Source organism: Ostrinia nubilalis, chromosome 5 (genome assembly GCF_963855985.1).
Source record: "Ostrinia nubilalis chromosome 5, ilOstNubi1.1, whole genome shotgun sequence".
NCBI lineage: Eukaryota > Metazoa > Arthropoda > Insecta > Lepidoptera > Crambidae > Ostrinia > Ostrinia nubilalis.
The window spans coordinates 8283225-8300782 of record NC_087092.1 but is presented as its reverse complement, the minus strand read 5'-3'; the positions used below and the strand labels follow the sequence as shown (position 1 = coordinate 8300782).

At 38.8% G+C, this 17558-nt stretch overlaps 1 protein-coding gene across 1 annotated transcript in view; it reads left to right on the top strand.

Annotated features, from left to right (window-relative positions):
• Positions 1 to 17558, top strand: part of LOC135071799 (ATP-binding cassette sub-family C member Sur-like) — a 33559-nt gene that overhangs the window by 4396 nt on the left and 11605 nt on the right. The window contains exons 2-13 of the mRNA XM_063965628.1: positions 8224 to 8377; positions 9637 to 10012; positions 12055 to 12288; positions 12361 to 12690; positions 12935 to 13138; positions 13227 to 13527; positions 13620 to 13801; positions 13896 to 14211; positions 14285 to 14390; positions 14773 to 14924; positions 16228 to 16472; positions 16830 to 17069. Coding sequence (XP_063821698.1) covers positions 8241 to 8377; positions 9637 to 10012; positions 12055 to 12288; positions 12361 to 12690; positions 12935 to 13138; positions 13227 to 13527; positions 13620 to 13801; positions 13896 to 14211; positions 14285 to 14390; positions 14773 to 14924; positions 16228 to 16472; positions 16830 to 17069 — 2823 coding nt within the window. The 5' untranslated portion in view covers positions 8224 to 8240. The remainder of the gene's footprint in view (positions 1 to 8223; positions 8378 to 9636; positions 10013 to 12054; positions 12289 to 12360; positions 12691 to 12934; positions 13139 to 13226; positions 13528 to 13619; positions 13802 to 13895; positions 14212 to 14284; positions 14391 to 14772; positions 14925 to 16227; positions 16473 to 16829; positions 17070 to 17558) is intronic.

Here is a 17558-nt window from a genome sequence, read left to right as displayed (position 1 = left end):
TGTTGGTGTTATAATACTCTAACAACTATCCTTTAGTCAGCCGTCTGACTAAGAGCATTATAGGAGGGTAGAGATACGGCAACCGCTGTTTAACGGCCTACTTGTACGATGTTATAGAGCTAGCATTTTAATAGAACACACGTGGTCATTTATAAAGCCAAAGGCTGTTATGTTTACTTGTTTTAGACTGTTATACAGCTAGTAGCTGTAGTAGGACTTGTTTGTGTTAATAAAATAACCTTTTTTTACTATCTGTACAAAAGTGTTTCAATGGTTCGCATGTGCACTGTAGGCTGTTAAAAGGACTATATGTGTTGTCCATTAACATCAATAGCAGTTTATTTGTCCACAAGTACTACTCTTATTTCGGCTGAACCATTTAAGAACCTAGTAAGAGCAGCGGAGTAAAGGACATTGTCAGAAACCGCCTTAGATTCCTGGGCACAGCAGTAAAGTATCAAAATTAATCTCTTACTTTTTGAATACTTAAATATTAATTAGATTGTAACGGACACTTGAGGATTAAAAAATGAAATAATAAAAGTATTTTATATGTATTCCATAATACTATGACGACATCCGGACATTTTAGGGCGTGGCCTGCTCCATATCCTATGAAGTTCCATAATTTGTGTCGATAAAATCTATGTAAAATCGGCACAAGGCAATGCCGTACTTCATTGTTAGGAATCCATGTAATAGTGATGTTGACTGCGGTCATCATAGACAATAAGATACCGATCTTGTAAATAAAATAAATCGTCCAAATTGCTACAGTATGACTAGATTTTAATTAAAAGTTAAAAATATATTGCACGATACTACAAGAAGCTATCTAATGTGTCCAACTGGTCGAAGGTCATGAATAAAATAAAAAGAATTGTGATCATAACACTGATAATTATAGACAATGACAACAATATGGGATCATCTTTAATATATCTGTTACAGTTTCAAAATTCGATGTAAAATCCAATGCCGCTTAAAGTGAGAGAAATGTCTAAAGTTCTAATAGAATTGAAAGTTTTATTCGCTCAAAATGCTTATAACAATAATTGGTAATACATTTCAAATATTAAGTACCTTTATAATGTATCTGTTACGGTTAATGTGATAAATTGAAAATTATTAATAATAACCGGTTATTATGAATAATTACCGACAGTCGCGGTAAAAGTGATAAATTAATCACATTTAACAGTGATTATTTAATAATTCAACCTTAGTACTAACAAATTTCTTAAAAGAGAACAACATCTTGTGTACATGCTCGTGTACAGCCAAACTTTTGAACGTTTTGATATCATATATTAATATAATTTGGCATAATGAGTTTGGAATGTTTCTTGCATAATATTACTTTTCCATGATGCCTATAACATAATGTTTTGATTTAAAGTGAAAAATAGGTTAAGGTGCGGCGGGGGTGGCCCTTGGGCCACCCCTAAGCCGCCTATTTAGTTTTATACACACATAAATGACCTCATATTAATCACATTAACCAAATCATGCGGTAATTATTCATAATAACCGGCGATTATTCATAATTTTCACATTTATCACTTTGACCGTAACATATCGATAGAACCAAAATGATATCCTCTCAGCTTGGAAAGGGAAAACCCAGGATTGGGGGAGCGCTCCAGGCAATTTTTAGAACATTTCGTAGGTGGTAGTAAATAATATTTATTTTATTATTAAAATTGAATATTTTGATATTGATAAAATTGAATATATCCTTCGATTCAAATACCGAATATTTTTCAATAGATAATAATTATCGAGAATTGTTAATAATATTCAATTAAAAGTTGTTCAATCCCTAGTCATGCATAGACTAAGACGGTAACCATGGAGATAGTTAGTTTGGTAAGTCACGTGTTAAATGTCAAGAGTGGAAAGTAAACATAGGATTCATGTTATTTATTTACGTGCAAAATGTAAGTAAGTAAATCATAAAAGTGGAACGCCGAGCTATTTCCAAAACCCGTCCAATATTATAATACAATTTGGCTGCGACAACTACAATACAGAACATCTCCCAAATCGATGTGCATAAAATAATATAATACAATACTAGTAAGTAAGAGGTTCTGATAACAATATTGCTATCAATAAGTTTATAGAATTGGTCCGCCAGGAATAATTGTTCTTACATAAAGATTTGTGTCATTTAGAACCTAGAAAGTATTATTTCGGCACTGTTGATCTAACGGCGAACAATGTATGGAGAACGAACATTGTCCTTTTACAGGAGCGCGAAAAAACACATTTTCGTTTACCATACTGGTATACTCAAACTTATGAAAACTTTTTGATGTTTATTTTGAAGCTTAATAATTTAACTATATATTTTACAATAAATTAATTAATTAACTTTTAAATAGCAAGTTTTATGGCCCTTACTAACACTCAAATGGTTTTCTTTTTTTTTTTACTTCGTAAAAACCAGAATCCAAACCTAGTATGAGCGCACTTCCTAGGTTTTAAAATGGTTATTGGGGTCAGGGTCCATTTCAATCTTACCATAGGTCGGTCAAAACAGGAAGTGATCACCGAATGGTAAGAGGCACATTGAATATCAGACCCAAGCTGGAGAGGCGTCGACTGATGAAGTCTACACTCCACCCAGCGCCCATCCAACTCCAAAACCCCGAAACCTTTCAGCTCGAGTTGCAAAATCGTTTCAAATGCCTAGGAGACTGTGAAAATGTGGACGAATACAATGACAGGTTCGTGGAAATTGTCCAAACGACTGGGTCTAAGTTCTTTAAAACCGTCGTTCAAAAGGAACCAAAAAGATCTCTGACCTCACCAATAAACTTATGCAAGAGAGACGGAACTTGGTTCTGCAGTCCTCTGAAGATGCTGCTCAGTATCGGCATCTTAACAGACAGATCTCCAAGTCTTTGACTCACGACCTACGCCAATTTAATACAGATCGTATTAAAGAGGCGATTAAGCGTACCAAAGGCTCTAGGGCACTTCTTCGAAATCGCATTCTTCGGCTGATTCATATGGACAAATTTCAAATTCAATTTTAGGTTTGTCACATAGACTCATATGAAAATAGGTACACCCAATAACATATATTTGGATAAGGGACTCGTTTTTGTAAAGTAGTTTTCAAGATATCGACGTTCAAATATTTTGTGCCCATATGAATCAGAATTTGTTACATATTAATCAAAAATAGAAATAAAATTTATGATATTCATGTACAATTGGCTCTAAATTAAGAAAATAATCATATTTAACAAAAACAATGATCTGTTGTTATGAAAAAATGCAACGATTCCACAATAATTCGTGAAAAAACATTTTTTTGAAACTTTCGTATACATCCATAATATTTTGTCATCATCATAATCATTTCAACTGAATATAAGCCTCTCCCAATGATTTCCATAATGACCGGTTGGTAGCGGCCTGCATCCTGCGCCTTCCTGTGAGAGGACGTTCTACATTGAGCTTTCCGGCACGTAGCTTCCACTCCAGAAACGTGGTATCCCATCGGCCATCAGTTCTGTATACTATGTGTCCTGCCCATTATCACTTCAGCTTGCTAAAACATCGGACTATGCCACCATGCGACTTTAGATCGTTTACGGATCTCCTCATTTCAGATTTCGATTGCATAAAAAAAACAAGCATAGTCCACTCCATAGTACACTATGCAACTTTGTGGTTCGTAAGCCTACAGTGAGAGGCCGCTTTTCAGTACAATTTGTCATCACAGATAAACACACACTGGATGTAGACTTTCATCTTATGGCACTAAGGTATTTTAGATGACTCTACCGAGCTGTATCACTTATCCAAGCTATTGTTGTTAAGACGTCCAACTACAAGGTGAAGAAGGTGAGATGAGCTTATAGCAATGGCAATCAGTTAATCTCGAAATTATTGGAGGCCTATGCTCAGCAGTATATTATTATGTGCTATGGACGCCATAAGTGTAGCTGAAATAATAATACAAATAAATAAATCGTTGGGCAATTTCATACACCGCCATTTAGCTACAAAATAAGCAACAAATATGCTTGTGTTATGGTTGCTAGCTTAACGGATATACTACTTATTTACTGTTAAAACACAAATGATAATGTTTTTTTTATTCCTATCAAGACCGCAATCGTCTTAAGTGATATGCAGTCTGGGATGTCATTCTTAGTTAAAAAAACCCTTTTTTGGTGCTTGAAAGACCAAAAAATAATTTATTTTGTGATTCATATAGGGGCCCTGATCATATGAATCATGCACAGATAAATCAGTTTTTTGCCTAAAATCGAGCAAAACTCGTCATACATACAGACTACAGTGTTTTCATTTTTCTACATGAATCTATAACCCAAGAGCATCACAAGAAAGACAGATTAAATTTTTAATGCAATAATGTAATTTTATAAAGTAGGCATTGTAATCAGCATGTCACCTGAACCAAGCACAGATGAATCAAGTATTTACCTTCGTCACACCGGGTTCTAAGCCAACCAGCTCCACGTCTGCCTTCTAGATCATCCGTTGCAAGATGGGCTTGCCTCCACGCCAGAAACTAGACTCTCATCATTAAAACCTGACCAGTTATGGTCAAGAACAGCTCACGCCATATGAATCAGTATTTTATGCCGGACAGTGCTTATTTATTTTTTTGCGAACAAACTAACTTAATTAAAATTATGACACATTTTTTTTGTAGAAGGACAACTCATTAGCTTTCGAAATAATTTTAATTTATATGATATATTAAAAGGAAAATGCTACATCAACCATTTTGTTCCGGAAAATGGCTAACGGACACACCATATGAATCAGAGAATCACACTTCAAATATTTTTATTTTGTATAAAGACAGCAATTATGTCAAAAATGTAATTTGCGCCAGATAGGGCTATAGCTAAGCTATACGAAAAAAAATATTGCATGCCATTTTGTTAGTTGGTTACAGAACTATACCCAAAGACATCGAAAATTTTGCCTCCGAAGAAATACCCTCTAGTGTTCGCAAGGGATCTGTCTGTTGGCCAAAGCCAACTGACCAAGCTGAAGACCGAGGATGGCAGAGACATCTCGTTGGGGCCTGAGTTATTGGAAGAGGTTGAGAAGCTCTACGGACAACTATACACGAGTGTATGTACACCTGTCACAAATCTAGCCGGAGAGCCAAGAGCTAGATTGACCCGACACTACACCGAAGATATCCCGGACGTCAGTCTGTACGAGATTAGAATGGCTCTCAAACAGCTGAAAAACAACAAGGCACCGGGTTATGATGGAATCACGGCTGAGCTTCTAAAAGCAGGCGGATACTCTTCTTCAAAAAAGACGACAAAATCTTGTTAAAAACTATAGACCCATCTCACTTCTGAGCCATGTCTACGTCCGAAACTATTCACCACCGCCCTGGAAGATGTTTTCAAGCTTCTGGACTGGAGCGGATTCGGCATAAATATCAACGGCGAGTATATCACCCACCTTCGTTTCGCGGACGATATCGTAGTCATGGCTGAGACCGTGGAGGATCTAAGCACAATGCTCAATGGCCTCAGTGTAGAGCCTCTCAACAAGTGGGTCTTAAAATGAACATGGACAAGACAAAAATCATGTCAAATACACGTGTTGTACCCACTCCTCTGAAGGTTGGAGACACTACACTCAAAGTTGTTGACAATATTATGTATAGGTACCTGGCACAAACAGTCCAGTTAGGTAGGTCCAACTTCGAGAAAGAGGTTAATCGTCGAATCCAACTCAGCTGGGTAGCGTTCGGGAAGCCTCGCAAATATTCTCACGACCGAAATACCGCAGTGTCTCAAGACAAAAGTCTTTGATCAGTGTGTGTTGCCAGTGATGCTAGGTTTTTTATGGTCGGGAGGTGGGTGGACACGAATTTTCATTTCCCAGTAAGGCACATTGACCATTATAAAACCTAGTATGTTCATGCACTTACTAGGTTTCGAAATGGTTTATGTTACTTACTGGTTTTTTAAAATGGTCAAATTGGGTTTGTGGTGTAGTTACTAGGTTTGGAGTCCCTTGCCTTTTAGGCTTCTAGTTGTTTGATCGCAATTTCTGTCTTTGTATTCGGTAGGTACCTTAATATTATGTAGCTTTATGATAAAAAACGAAAATCTGAAAACATGTCCCTTACTAGGTTCTTAAATGGTTCAGCCGATTTGCTTTAAGCTGAAAATGAATGTGAATGTGATATTCTATTACACTTTTCCCCAAGCCTGTTTTTAGTTGTATTTATGGTGGTTCTGTACATGATGCAGAGGAAAATATTATGCCTGAACCTGAAAGTTCCCTTCAAAATATACAGATATCAGTGTGATGATTGCAGTTCTAGTGATAGTGAATACAATTTTGATTTAGACAATTATTTAACGTTTAGCAAAAAAATAAGAACATGGGCTATTGAAAATCGTATTCCTCATTCCGCTTTGAATAAATTGTCAGGCATAATAAACGAATTTAAACCGGGAACACTACCGTCTGATGCTTTAGGTATTCATACTTGACTATTAGTACCTGGGCTAGGCGATTTAACGGACATTAATAATTTTTATTGCGGATCTCTAAAATTTCAGTATTTGAAAGAATTAAAGATACACAATTGACCTGAACTAGGTACATCTTAAAGCTGTACATAAGTTCACATTAGAATAAATTTATAGACATTAGCGCTGTAGTGGTACAAATGTGGAACTTCATATAGATAACAGCATTCTAACAGAACACATGTGAACCTAATATACGCTCACCGCATTAAATTGGAGTTATAACAGTTCACATAGCCGTATTTCATTTCCACCATTTTGTTCTACATAACCTTAAATATTTACCAAATAAATCTCCAAAATTAATGCAGATTTATCACAAAATTCGCAGATAGAGCGATTGAGTTTTGGTTTCATGTTATAATTAATTACCGTAGTATAATTATAATGCCAATACAATATCAAAAACTGAAAATTGTAGATTTCCTCTCAGCCAGTTTTAAATATTTTAAAATGAATATCGCGTTTTTACTGAGGCGCGTAAATATTTTAGCTGTAAATATGTATACATTTCACGATAAAGTTGCATTCCCAATGGCATTAACATTATTAAGTATTTAAAACCCGTGTTATTATTTGCATAAATGATTATATTATCCGCCCGAGTTGTTTCCTCTTGGCACTCACGTACAAATACCAAACTAATATTAAAATGTGGAAATAATTTAGGACACACGTGAACTTTATGTAGCATTGCATTGGAGTACTTTTGTCGGACTTTATAACTTTGAAAGCTGTGCATTTAGCCACTTGTTACTCTTTATTGTCCTCACGTACGTTGTATGGTTCACACTGCGTCCCATATAGTGCCGTAAGTCAGCCTTAAGTACGATGTTACTACTTAAACTGCTATTATAATGCTATTATACTGCTAATGTACAGCCATAGTGAACTTAAAGCTGTCTAATTTGTGCCCAAACTGGTTCTATAAAAGCATTATAGCAAGCTATACAGCTCGTATACAGCTGACATACACAGCTTGTGGAGTACATGTGAACGACTATTGAACTCTTAAATGGAGTAAAATGTTACTTGGGAGGTTTTAAGAGTAGGCGCACACCGTTGATTTTTAGTTGGCCGATAGTTGTGCCCGATTTTAAATTGTATGAAGAATCGGCCAAATCGAATCGGCGTAGTGTGCGCACTCCCATACATGCCCATACTGATCAACTGCCCGACTAAACTATCGGCCGACGAAAAATCAACGGTGTGCGCCTACTCTTAGTGATGATAAAATCGACTAATGAGCTCAAAACAAAGGTGTTATCTGACAAGCATTCATACATTTCAGGATTCAAATGTGGTATGAGCAGATTAACATTTTAAAACACTCACTCATTTTGTTAGTTAAGACCTTTGTCCACTCACCCCTTCAATAGACATGTTGACACCACCACTCAATTGACGTACCTACTTTTTAACTGTCAAAACGAAACTCTCCCATAGATTTTGTATGGCATTAACTACATGCAAGTGACGTCACTATTTTGTCAACTCAATCAAACTACTTTTTTCAATTAAAATGCGAACAAAAATCGTAATTTACAGGTAATTTAAGATGAATTAAATTTTTAAAACTTTTTAAAACAGTTGTGGTTCCGAATTATTGGGGTATGGTGTCAAACTGTCTATTATGTAAATGTTTGGCCACCTGTTGTTGCAGCGTCGCGCACGCGCAGCATGGAGGCGGTGTGCGCGCGCGGCGACGCGGGCTGCGAGGCGCACGCGCTGTCCGCGGCGCTGCACGCGCTGCACCTGTACTGCGCCACCATCTCCGCAGCGCTCATCTGCTGCTGCGCGCCTGGACACCACTCCTGGTAAGCAGATGTCATTATCACTACATAGAATAAAACAAAGACGCTTTTCGCTCTAAGATCTTTAAAACTACGCAACGGATTTTGAGACGGTTTTTTTATAGATAGAGTGATTCAAGAGGACGGTTTATTAAGTATACTTAGCACCCGTGCGAAGCGGGAGCGGGTCGCTACTAAAGGTATAAGTCCAAGATGGGCTGCAGACTGCAACTGCAGGCGACACTCTGACTAGGGCTGCGGTGGACCCCATTTCATATAGTCAATTTCATAGAAACCGTGGTGGCTTGCAGTTTGCGGTCTGCAGTCCATCTTGGACTTGAACTAGGCGGCCAAGACCTTGCGGCCAACTATTTCTTCCGTGGTATTATGTAAGTGCACGTATTACGCGGCGTGGCTCCGCGGCTAATGTGTGGTGGGCATTAGAACGTCAACAGTTTAAGGCTGAACAGTGAACATAGACTTTCACAAGCCGCTAAGTCATCATCATCATTTCAGAATACGTCTACTGCTGAATATGCCTACGTAGGCCTAACCCAATGATTTCCATTATGACCAGTGCATCCAGCGCCTTCCTAACTACTACCTTTATGAGGTCGTCGGTCACATTGTGAGCCTACGCTGCGCTTTCCTGTACGTGGTCTCTGCTCCAAAACCTTGCTACCCTATTGGCTGTCAAAACATGGACGTGACCTTCACATGAGATAATTTTCCAAGAGAAAAAGGACTCAACTTTTAAACGGTGTATGTTCAGCAGTAAAATGAAGGCTTTGTTTAAAAGTAAGTGTATGATTTGTCTGTCTATCTTATCTATGAAGAAGTCGTAGTAAACTTTTATGTATGTCTCTCTCACCAGTACCCATTACTAATCACCAAGTGTGTAAATTAAGGCAGATGTCCGGTAAACAAAAGTTTCCATGTGGTAGAGCACTATATGAAGGACATGAGAACTGCGTTTACGTAACGTTTTGTTTTACGAAGATTAATAAAAACTATACGTCATTTGTTAAATGAACGTACGTACGTAAATACTTTGCGGTTTACATAGGTAATACTTATTTATTGTTTCATTTAATTAACACAACAATACAATATTACAAAATGCGAGTAAATATGACTGCGACGCAGAGGACTGCCTACATGTATGCGGAAAATAAAAGTGTTTTCACATCGATATTTAATTTTGTGGTAATGGGCATATTAATGTTTACCTATTTTCTTAAAATTACTAACATAGACAATTAATTAAGTAAGTATTGGTTTAGGTATGGAAAACGCTGGCGGGGTCAAAACGTCCGCGGAGCCGCAACCCTCACAGTAGGAGCGGCCTGGTGCTGCGGCGCTGCGGCGGGGTCTCTGCGGCCCGCGGCTACCGTGGCGCTGGTCTCCCTGACCCTGGCGCCGCTGGCCTGGCTGGCCGCCACCGCGCTGCACGTCGCTCTCTGGACCCGGCGCTCCGCAGCTCCTCTCTTATACCTGGCCATTTACTGGCTACTGGCTGCCGCCTCCTCCGCTGGGATCCTGTACCAAAACCTAGCGACAACAGCTTCTCCAAACCACATAGAACTCTACATCCAAGGGATTTCCTTGGTTCTCTCGCTGGTCACAGCAGGAGTAGACAGTGTCTGCTTTTACGATGAGGTTGGTAATTTTACATAAAAAGCCACATTTGCGCGAAGCCACAACAAGGACTCTCGCGGAAAAACAGCTTCTTGACATGCCCTTACGAGCATGTCAGGATAAATGCTGAGCGAGCCTATTGACACAATGGCCCACAATTTTTCTTTATTCGTTTTGTGTTGATATTGCTTATAATTTGTGCTTCTGTGTTCAAAAAAGTCTATTTCTTTCTTTCTAAAATATTTTGCACACAACACTTGTATATAAAATAGACATAACCCATATTATCACAAATCGAAATAAACGCAGACAAATCCGCGGGCAAAGACTAACATATTATAAGTTCGTATTGTGCTACTCTACTATGTTCCGCACGTCCCAAATATTTAACGCTCGGTGTTTTAATGCGAAACACTATGCTAATGGAAAGTTGTGGAATGGAGTGATAGTTAAATGTGTGTGAGCCGGGCATGTCGCAGTGGCGTGGTGGCATGCCGTGCATACCCCGGCCTGCAATTATCGGACGCAGCGCGCGACATCGTGGAATGGGGACCATAAACCAGATATACAATCTTTAAAACCCTAAGTGGCTATGACTCTACCAAAAGTATTTTAATTTTATAAGTAAACCCAAAGGTAAGCTGGATGAGAATGCCCTATGGCATTAAGTTCGCCTAATGTTAATATTTTTGGCATTGAAGTATAAATAAATAAATAAGTAGATTGAAAATAAAAAATACCTTGAAATACATATCGACAAAAATAATAATTAATCATTGAAGGCCACAATGCCTGCTGTGTGACCTAAAAGCGTCGCATGTGTTCTCGTTTATACGTAGCTCTATTATGTAGAGTACCTATAGTCATACGCGTCACGCTCATAAATGCACGTTACAACTCCTATTAACAATCAACATTATGGTCATAAAATTTATAGAGCCAAATTATAGCTTAGGCGAAAGCAATAAAATATCTATAACATCATACAAGTCAGATGATCATTACAGAAATACTTTATGTTTCTCATACACAAAAATCGCCACAAAATAAGGAAATTCAGAAATGCTGAATGTTTTTCAGAATGAGCTTTTAAAAGAGTTAAATGTAATATTTTTCGCTAATTGACATCGTGCAGCAAGTGGTCATAGCGTAGCATTTGTTTAAAACAAATGAATACCAACTTTCTACGTAGCTCGTTTAAAGCGGGTTAACTACGGAGTAGTGTCAGCGTATCGTTAATCGTTCGAATGTTAATCGTCTAAACAACGAAAAGGGCTGAGTCATCAGCACTGGGAATGATGACGAAAGGCTTCGGGAATTACGGGACGACGACCCGGAAGAGCGACGACTTCATCCTCATATCTTATGAGATGGAAAACCCAACCTAACACATTCAGTCGCTAATCTAATTAAGAAATGACTGCATGAACTAATGCAGAATTTTAGGAGTCAGTTAAATTACGTCGTCATTTTTGTATCTTTTACAATATGAAAATAGAGCTCATAGAGCTAATTTACATAATGTCTTTATTTTTAGTACAAATAATTTAATGTAGAGTCCATTAAAGCAATTTTATAATTTGTTAAAATAGATAGTAAGGACCTACGTTACGCTACGAATTTTAAATCTAGACCCTCACAAAGAAGTTTCAAAGCATGGTGCGTCAGCATAAAGGTATCAACGACCTTCGCAAATAGCTTAGTCCAGACGATATCGAATATCTCCGGCACAGAGGTATTAAAGTATTCTGGATCGTGCGGAACAAGGAGTAGTTTCGAGTAGCAGCGGTCAGGCCGCCAGACGCCGAGCGCCCGCCTCGGTCGCTTTCCAAGTCTGGCGCCAGTGATATCCAGTTTTATACCGCCAAATTGCCACTACACATCGTAAACAGAAGCTCCGGTACAAATAAGCCATTTCATTGAAGCAATAGATAATAGTTAGTTACGAGTACATGATTTAGATAAGAAAGAAGTAACTCCAGTAAAAGTTAGCTTATTTTAATGAGCATGTTTTAAGGCTGTACCTACTCCATAACTAACTTGAGAATTCAAAATTGTTTCAGGTTACAAAACGACACCGAGATCGTCCAAAGTCTTCAATAGAAAGCCATAATGTTTCATATAAACACAATAACACTCATTTCTTTTCGAAGATAACGTTTTTCTGGCTGAATTATTTATTGTGGAGCGGCTATGAGTCACCGCTTGAGGAAGACGATTTGGGAGAGCTGCCCGAAGATGAAAGATCTACGATTTACTATCATAAGTTTAAAACAATATACAATCTCGATAGGAAGGTAAATATTGAAAGGTGCTTTACAAAGTAAATGATATGAAATGTATCAAAATAAATGTAAAGTCTGTTTTAGGTGACAAAACCCGATGAAAGAAATCCAAGTATATGGCGATGTTATATGCGAACAGTTTGGCCTAATTTCTATATCGCCGGACTTATGAAATTGCTTAGCGATTTGATAAGCGTGGTACCACCACTTGGCTTAGCTGTTATTATTCAGTATATTGAAGGACCTCTTGAAACTTACGATGGCAGTTCTGAAGTCACGCTCCAGGAGTTTTTCAGCAACGGTTATGTAATGTTGCTTGTCGTGACTCTGGCACTTGTGTTTCAAGCACTTCTCTCGCAAAACTCGACCCATCTGGTGACAGTGGAGGGCACTCGATTGAAGACTGGTTTACAGGTATTATGAGATAGGTATATCTCGGTTACAAAAGAGATCTAGGTATTCTGGATGATACGGTAGGTCCCTTGCCGATATGACGTCAAACGTAAAACCCAATCAGCTGAGTCAGTGAGTGAGATTATCGACCTGTTTTGATACCTATTACTTTAGAATGTTTTCGTCGAAATGATGCCAAGAATTTATTATTATTGTTTCATGGAAAAATCGTGATTGTATATATGTGTGTAATCTACCTTTTTAGGGAATGTTGTTCGACAAGTGTATGCGCCTAGCGCCGTGGTCATCTAACGATAATAACGGAGACGAGGAGTCGCCTCTGTTGCACGCACCCGAAGACTCTTCAGCTACGCCTTCAGGAGTTCTCACAAACCTCATGTCACAGGACACCTATAACATCATGTCGTGCGTTTGGATCTGCCACTATCTGTGGGCCATACCTTTGAAGGTAAAAAATGATAGCGTTTTTTAATACTGGACAAATAGGTACTGCAATGTTGTTTAATTTATTTATTTATTACGTGTTGAATTTTCAGGTAGCCGTAATTTTGTATTTATTATACACAAAATTAGGAGTTAGCGCAATTATCGGCACGGCTGTTAGTGTCCTATTCATAACTCCTTTACAATTTTATATCGGGAAAAAGATATCGGATAATTCCAAGGATATCTCAAAATGTACAGATCACAGAATATCTAAAATAACTGAAATATTGCAAGGCATGAATGTTATAAAGCTTTACGTTTGGGAAGACCTGTTTAAGGAAAAAATACTAAATCTAAGAGAAGTAGAGTTAAAACTCTTGAACAAAGATTCAATTTACTGGAGTTTTTTGAGTAAGTAAAACACCTACTACAAGTAGGTATGTTATTTTAATGTAATAAAACACGTAATGTATTTCTATTCTAATAAAACATTATTGTTGCAGCATTCACTACACAAGTTTCGACAGTACTGGTAACAGTGATTACTTTCTTAGCATATTACTTTTTGAACGACAGCAAAGGGCTAACAGCAGTCAATGTATTTGCCGGGCTCACTTTGTTCAACCAGCTCACTGTCCCGCTGCTGATACTTCCTGTGACAGTGCTGATGATGATACAAGCTATGGTAGGTCCAACCACCTTTCTTCATAATTGCATAGACCTAGTTAACTTCTCATGACGCCACACTACCAGTAAATGAAGGGTTGCTACTTTTCCAGGTCAGCACGAATAGAATTAAAGATTTTCTGGAACTACCAGAGTCAAATAACGTGAGAGAAGATTGCCTCTCTGAAAACTCAAGAAAACCTTCAGATATTTTCAACGACGCTTTTGTTGACAACGTGCCAGACGACAACTCTATGGTGGAAGATGGGGTAAAAGATATTGTGGACGCAGAAGATCAATTTTCTGACGATGAAAATTGTGGAATCTCTTCGAATCAAGAATACGTTGTTAGGTTTAGAAATGCCGCTTTTTCTTGGGGAATGAAGAATGACATGCTATTAGAAGTTGACGATTTGGATATTCCAGCAGGTCAGTAGCATTTATTTGAATCGGCCACTGAGAAGTAGGTAATCTTACTTATTAACATGGTGTTATTTTATAGGAAAACTAATAATGGTGGTTGGAACCAGTGGTGCAGGCAAGAGCTCGTTGCTGTCGGCAATGCTCGGCGAGATGTTCTTGGAGCGCGGTGATGTCACTTACAACGGGTGAGTACTGAATAGGGAATGATGCTCCACAACCGTGACAAGTAAACACGTTACTCGTACATGTAACGGTCTTTTACAATGACTGCGCCTGTGCATGTTGTGAACGGTATTTTGTGGAAAGTCTGAATGGGAGAATAAACTAGTACTGTCGCTCTATGAGTGAGTATCAACCTTTAGCTGTTGTAAAACCTTACCCAATATTTATAGAAAACGGTTGAATGTTTGACGATAAATGGTTCTTGAATCTAGAGGTACTGGGCCGATCCTTACAACAGTAGCTAGCTAAGTAAATTATTATTATAGTAAATATGTAACTCCGTTTCGATTTCCGAAGGTTGCGATAAAATTTATAGGGTCATGATCATGTTTAAATTAATTTTAGGCGATGCACGACATGGTACGCAGGCCAGCCTCCATGGTTGGTGGAGGGCTCGGTGCGTGACAACATTGTGATGGGCAGCCCCTGGTGCCAGCGGCGCTATGGCCGCGTGCTGCGAGCCGCTGCTCTACGGCCAGATTTGCAGCTGTTACCAGGTAACTAACAGCAGTAAAAAATCGGAAATCTCGACAAGAAAATGATTCTAGATATTAAATTAGCTTTTTAGTTGCTAATGAAGAACCATGCTACCTAGTTTTCAGTGAAAAGGTAAAAAAGACTAAAATCAAGTCCTACATTACTTGACAAAATCCTGGAGTAACCAGGCAAGAAACCGGAAGAATAACAGTATCTACGGCTAGAAGCTGAAGGTGCTTCGCACTTTACTACATGTTCAACTAGCACAACTCTTAATAATCACATCGGAGATAATATTTTCCTCCTGCTGTTAATTAAAGATTGCACTGTCAGTAGTGCCTAACAGTAATAATTAATTACAATCTAACTGTGCCTAATTAATAAAAACAGTTTGTCCATCGAATCAGCAGTTTCGCTTAACGGTTCATTTTATTAAAGTTTCTCATTTTCTTTTAACGGTTGAATTGAAAACGCTATAGGATGCGAAATATAAGATCTACGAGTAGATGACGTGAAGTAAGTTTGCGTTTTTCAACTAGCTCGCAGTCTTTTTCTATATTTAGATAGCGTATCTTTCCATCACAAAAAGTTAAGTGAGTAAAAAATGTACACAGTAAGTATTTATTTTGATCTACATAGTATCCAAATATTCTTCGAGAAAATGGTATCTCAGCAGACAGCAAATCCAATAAGCAAGTTGAAAAAACAAACGAACGCTTCATCAACATTTCACGCTACATGGCTGCCGGTTAATAGCGCACGATTTATTTTAATTACAATGAATTGGAATGTTTTTCAAGACTCATTACGTTTATGGGATTTAATACGATTGTAAATTTTATGACGATTGAAAATAAAAACTTTATCTCAACTTTAGTGGAGAAGACTACGATTAGAATAATATCTTACATCTTGCAATTTGTAATAAAAATACATAGCAAGATGAACTTGCAAATTTTAATCATCAAAATTGTCACTGTAGGGGCAAGTGTAGTCTATGAACGGTTTTACCTGTGGACATCGCTAATTACTTTCTTTCAAAATCCGGGAAATGTCCGTCCATAGGTATATTAGACACTTGCGCTGCATCTAATCATGTTTTACAAAAACGCGATCTATGTATTTTACGGGGATGTTTATGACACGTATTAACAAAGTTGAGGGAGATCGTTATCTTTTATGCATATCGGTTGGTGACACAAATTTTCTGCTTGGCCCAAAGGTTGACTGGAAAAGAATGGAAAAGCCATAGGACAGTAAATTCGCAATTTGTCCTCTGATATATTGTGTGCAATAAAGCTTGAAGTGTTTTTTATTCTTTAGAGGGTGACGCCACCCGCCTCGGCAGCCATGGCGCGCCGCTATCCGGCGGACAGCGCGTGCGCGTGTGCATCGCGCGCGCACTGTATTCCGGCGCGCGGCTTCTAGCGCTGGACGAGCCACTGGCAGCGCTAGACGCGCCACTCGCGAGACACGTCGTGGCCCGGGCCCTTGTACCCGTGGCCAGGGCCGGCCGGACGGTGGTTGTGGCCACTAATCGGTTGGAGCTGCTGCATTATGCGGATTTGGTTAGTATTTGATGCTAAAAATCTTCACTCTATATGTTCTAAAATGTTTAGTCAATATCCATCATTCCTGTTTTTTTTTTTAGATTCTTATGGAATCAAATAAATCAAAAGACTTACTTTGCATGCGTAAAAAACACCGGAAATCCTCCGGAACTTAGGGACTTTTCACGTGCAAAGATTCGTAATTTAGATGCAATACAAGAAACTGGGGATGCGAAGATCTGGATACGAGCAGCGCAGGACCGGTCACCGTGAAAATCCTTTCTAATCATGTAGAGAATATGCTCAAATGCAGAAAAATTGCAAGAGCTTATTGTCTATCGATTTTATGACCACATTGTGTATGTACTTACATAGGTGATCGCAATGGAGGAAGGACGTGTAAGCGGCGTGGGCCGCGCGGGCGCCGGTGTGTGCCCGGGCGGCGCGGGCGCAGCGGGCGCGGTGTCCCGCTGGGCGCGGCTGGCGGCGGAGGCGCGCGCGGCCGCGGCCCGAGCGGGCGCGGGCCCGCCAGGTGGCGCCGCCCGGGAACGCACCAGGCTCATGCGGGAGCTCACCAGAGCCAGGTTCCAGAGGTGCAACTCTGATGATACTATGGTAAGTAAAACTGTCGTAGCACCTACACAACTTTCTGGCTTTAAAAAATGTAAATCATAGCAGATTTGACCGCAATCACACCACATGTTAAGAGAGATGCAGTCTAGGATACGAATATTCATCGAGAGTTGCTAGATTTGAGTTACAAACTTTACGTTAAAAGCGTACTTACTTACGTTACCTATGCTTAACACCAAGGTCTTCGGTAGAATGCTATGATCTATTCGCACATGATTCGCACAAATGGAACATAAGATAAATGGACAATGGCATTATGTGAAATGCTTAGTGAAAAATCAAACAATCAGTTTAGGAAATGGTCGACTGCATTTGTGATGGATTACTACTGCTCCGAAACAAGCGACTTTCTACGTTATTTTTTTTTTCAACTTAGGTATGTTATAAATTCGATTTTGATAGACAACAGGTAGACAGTATAGCGCGATGGTGCTAGGCACGAAAGAGGAATTCCACAAATTCTTCCAAGCG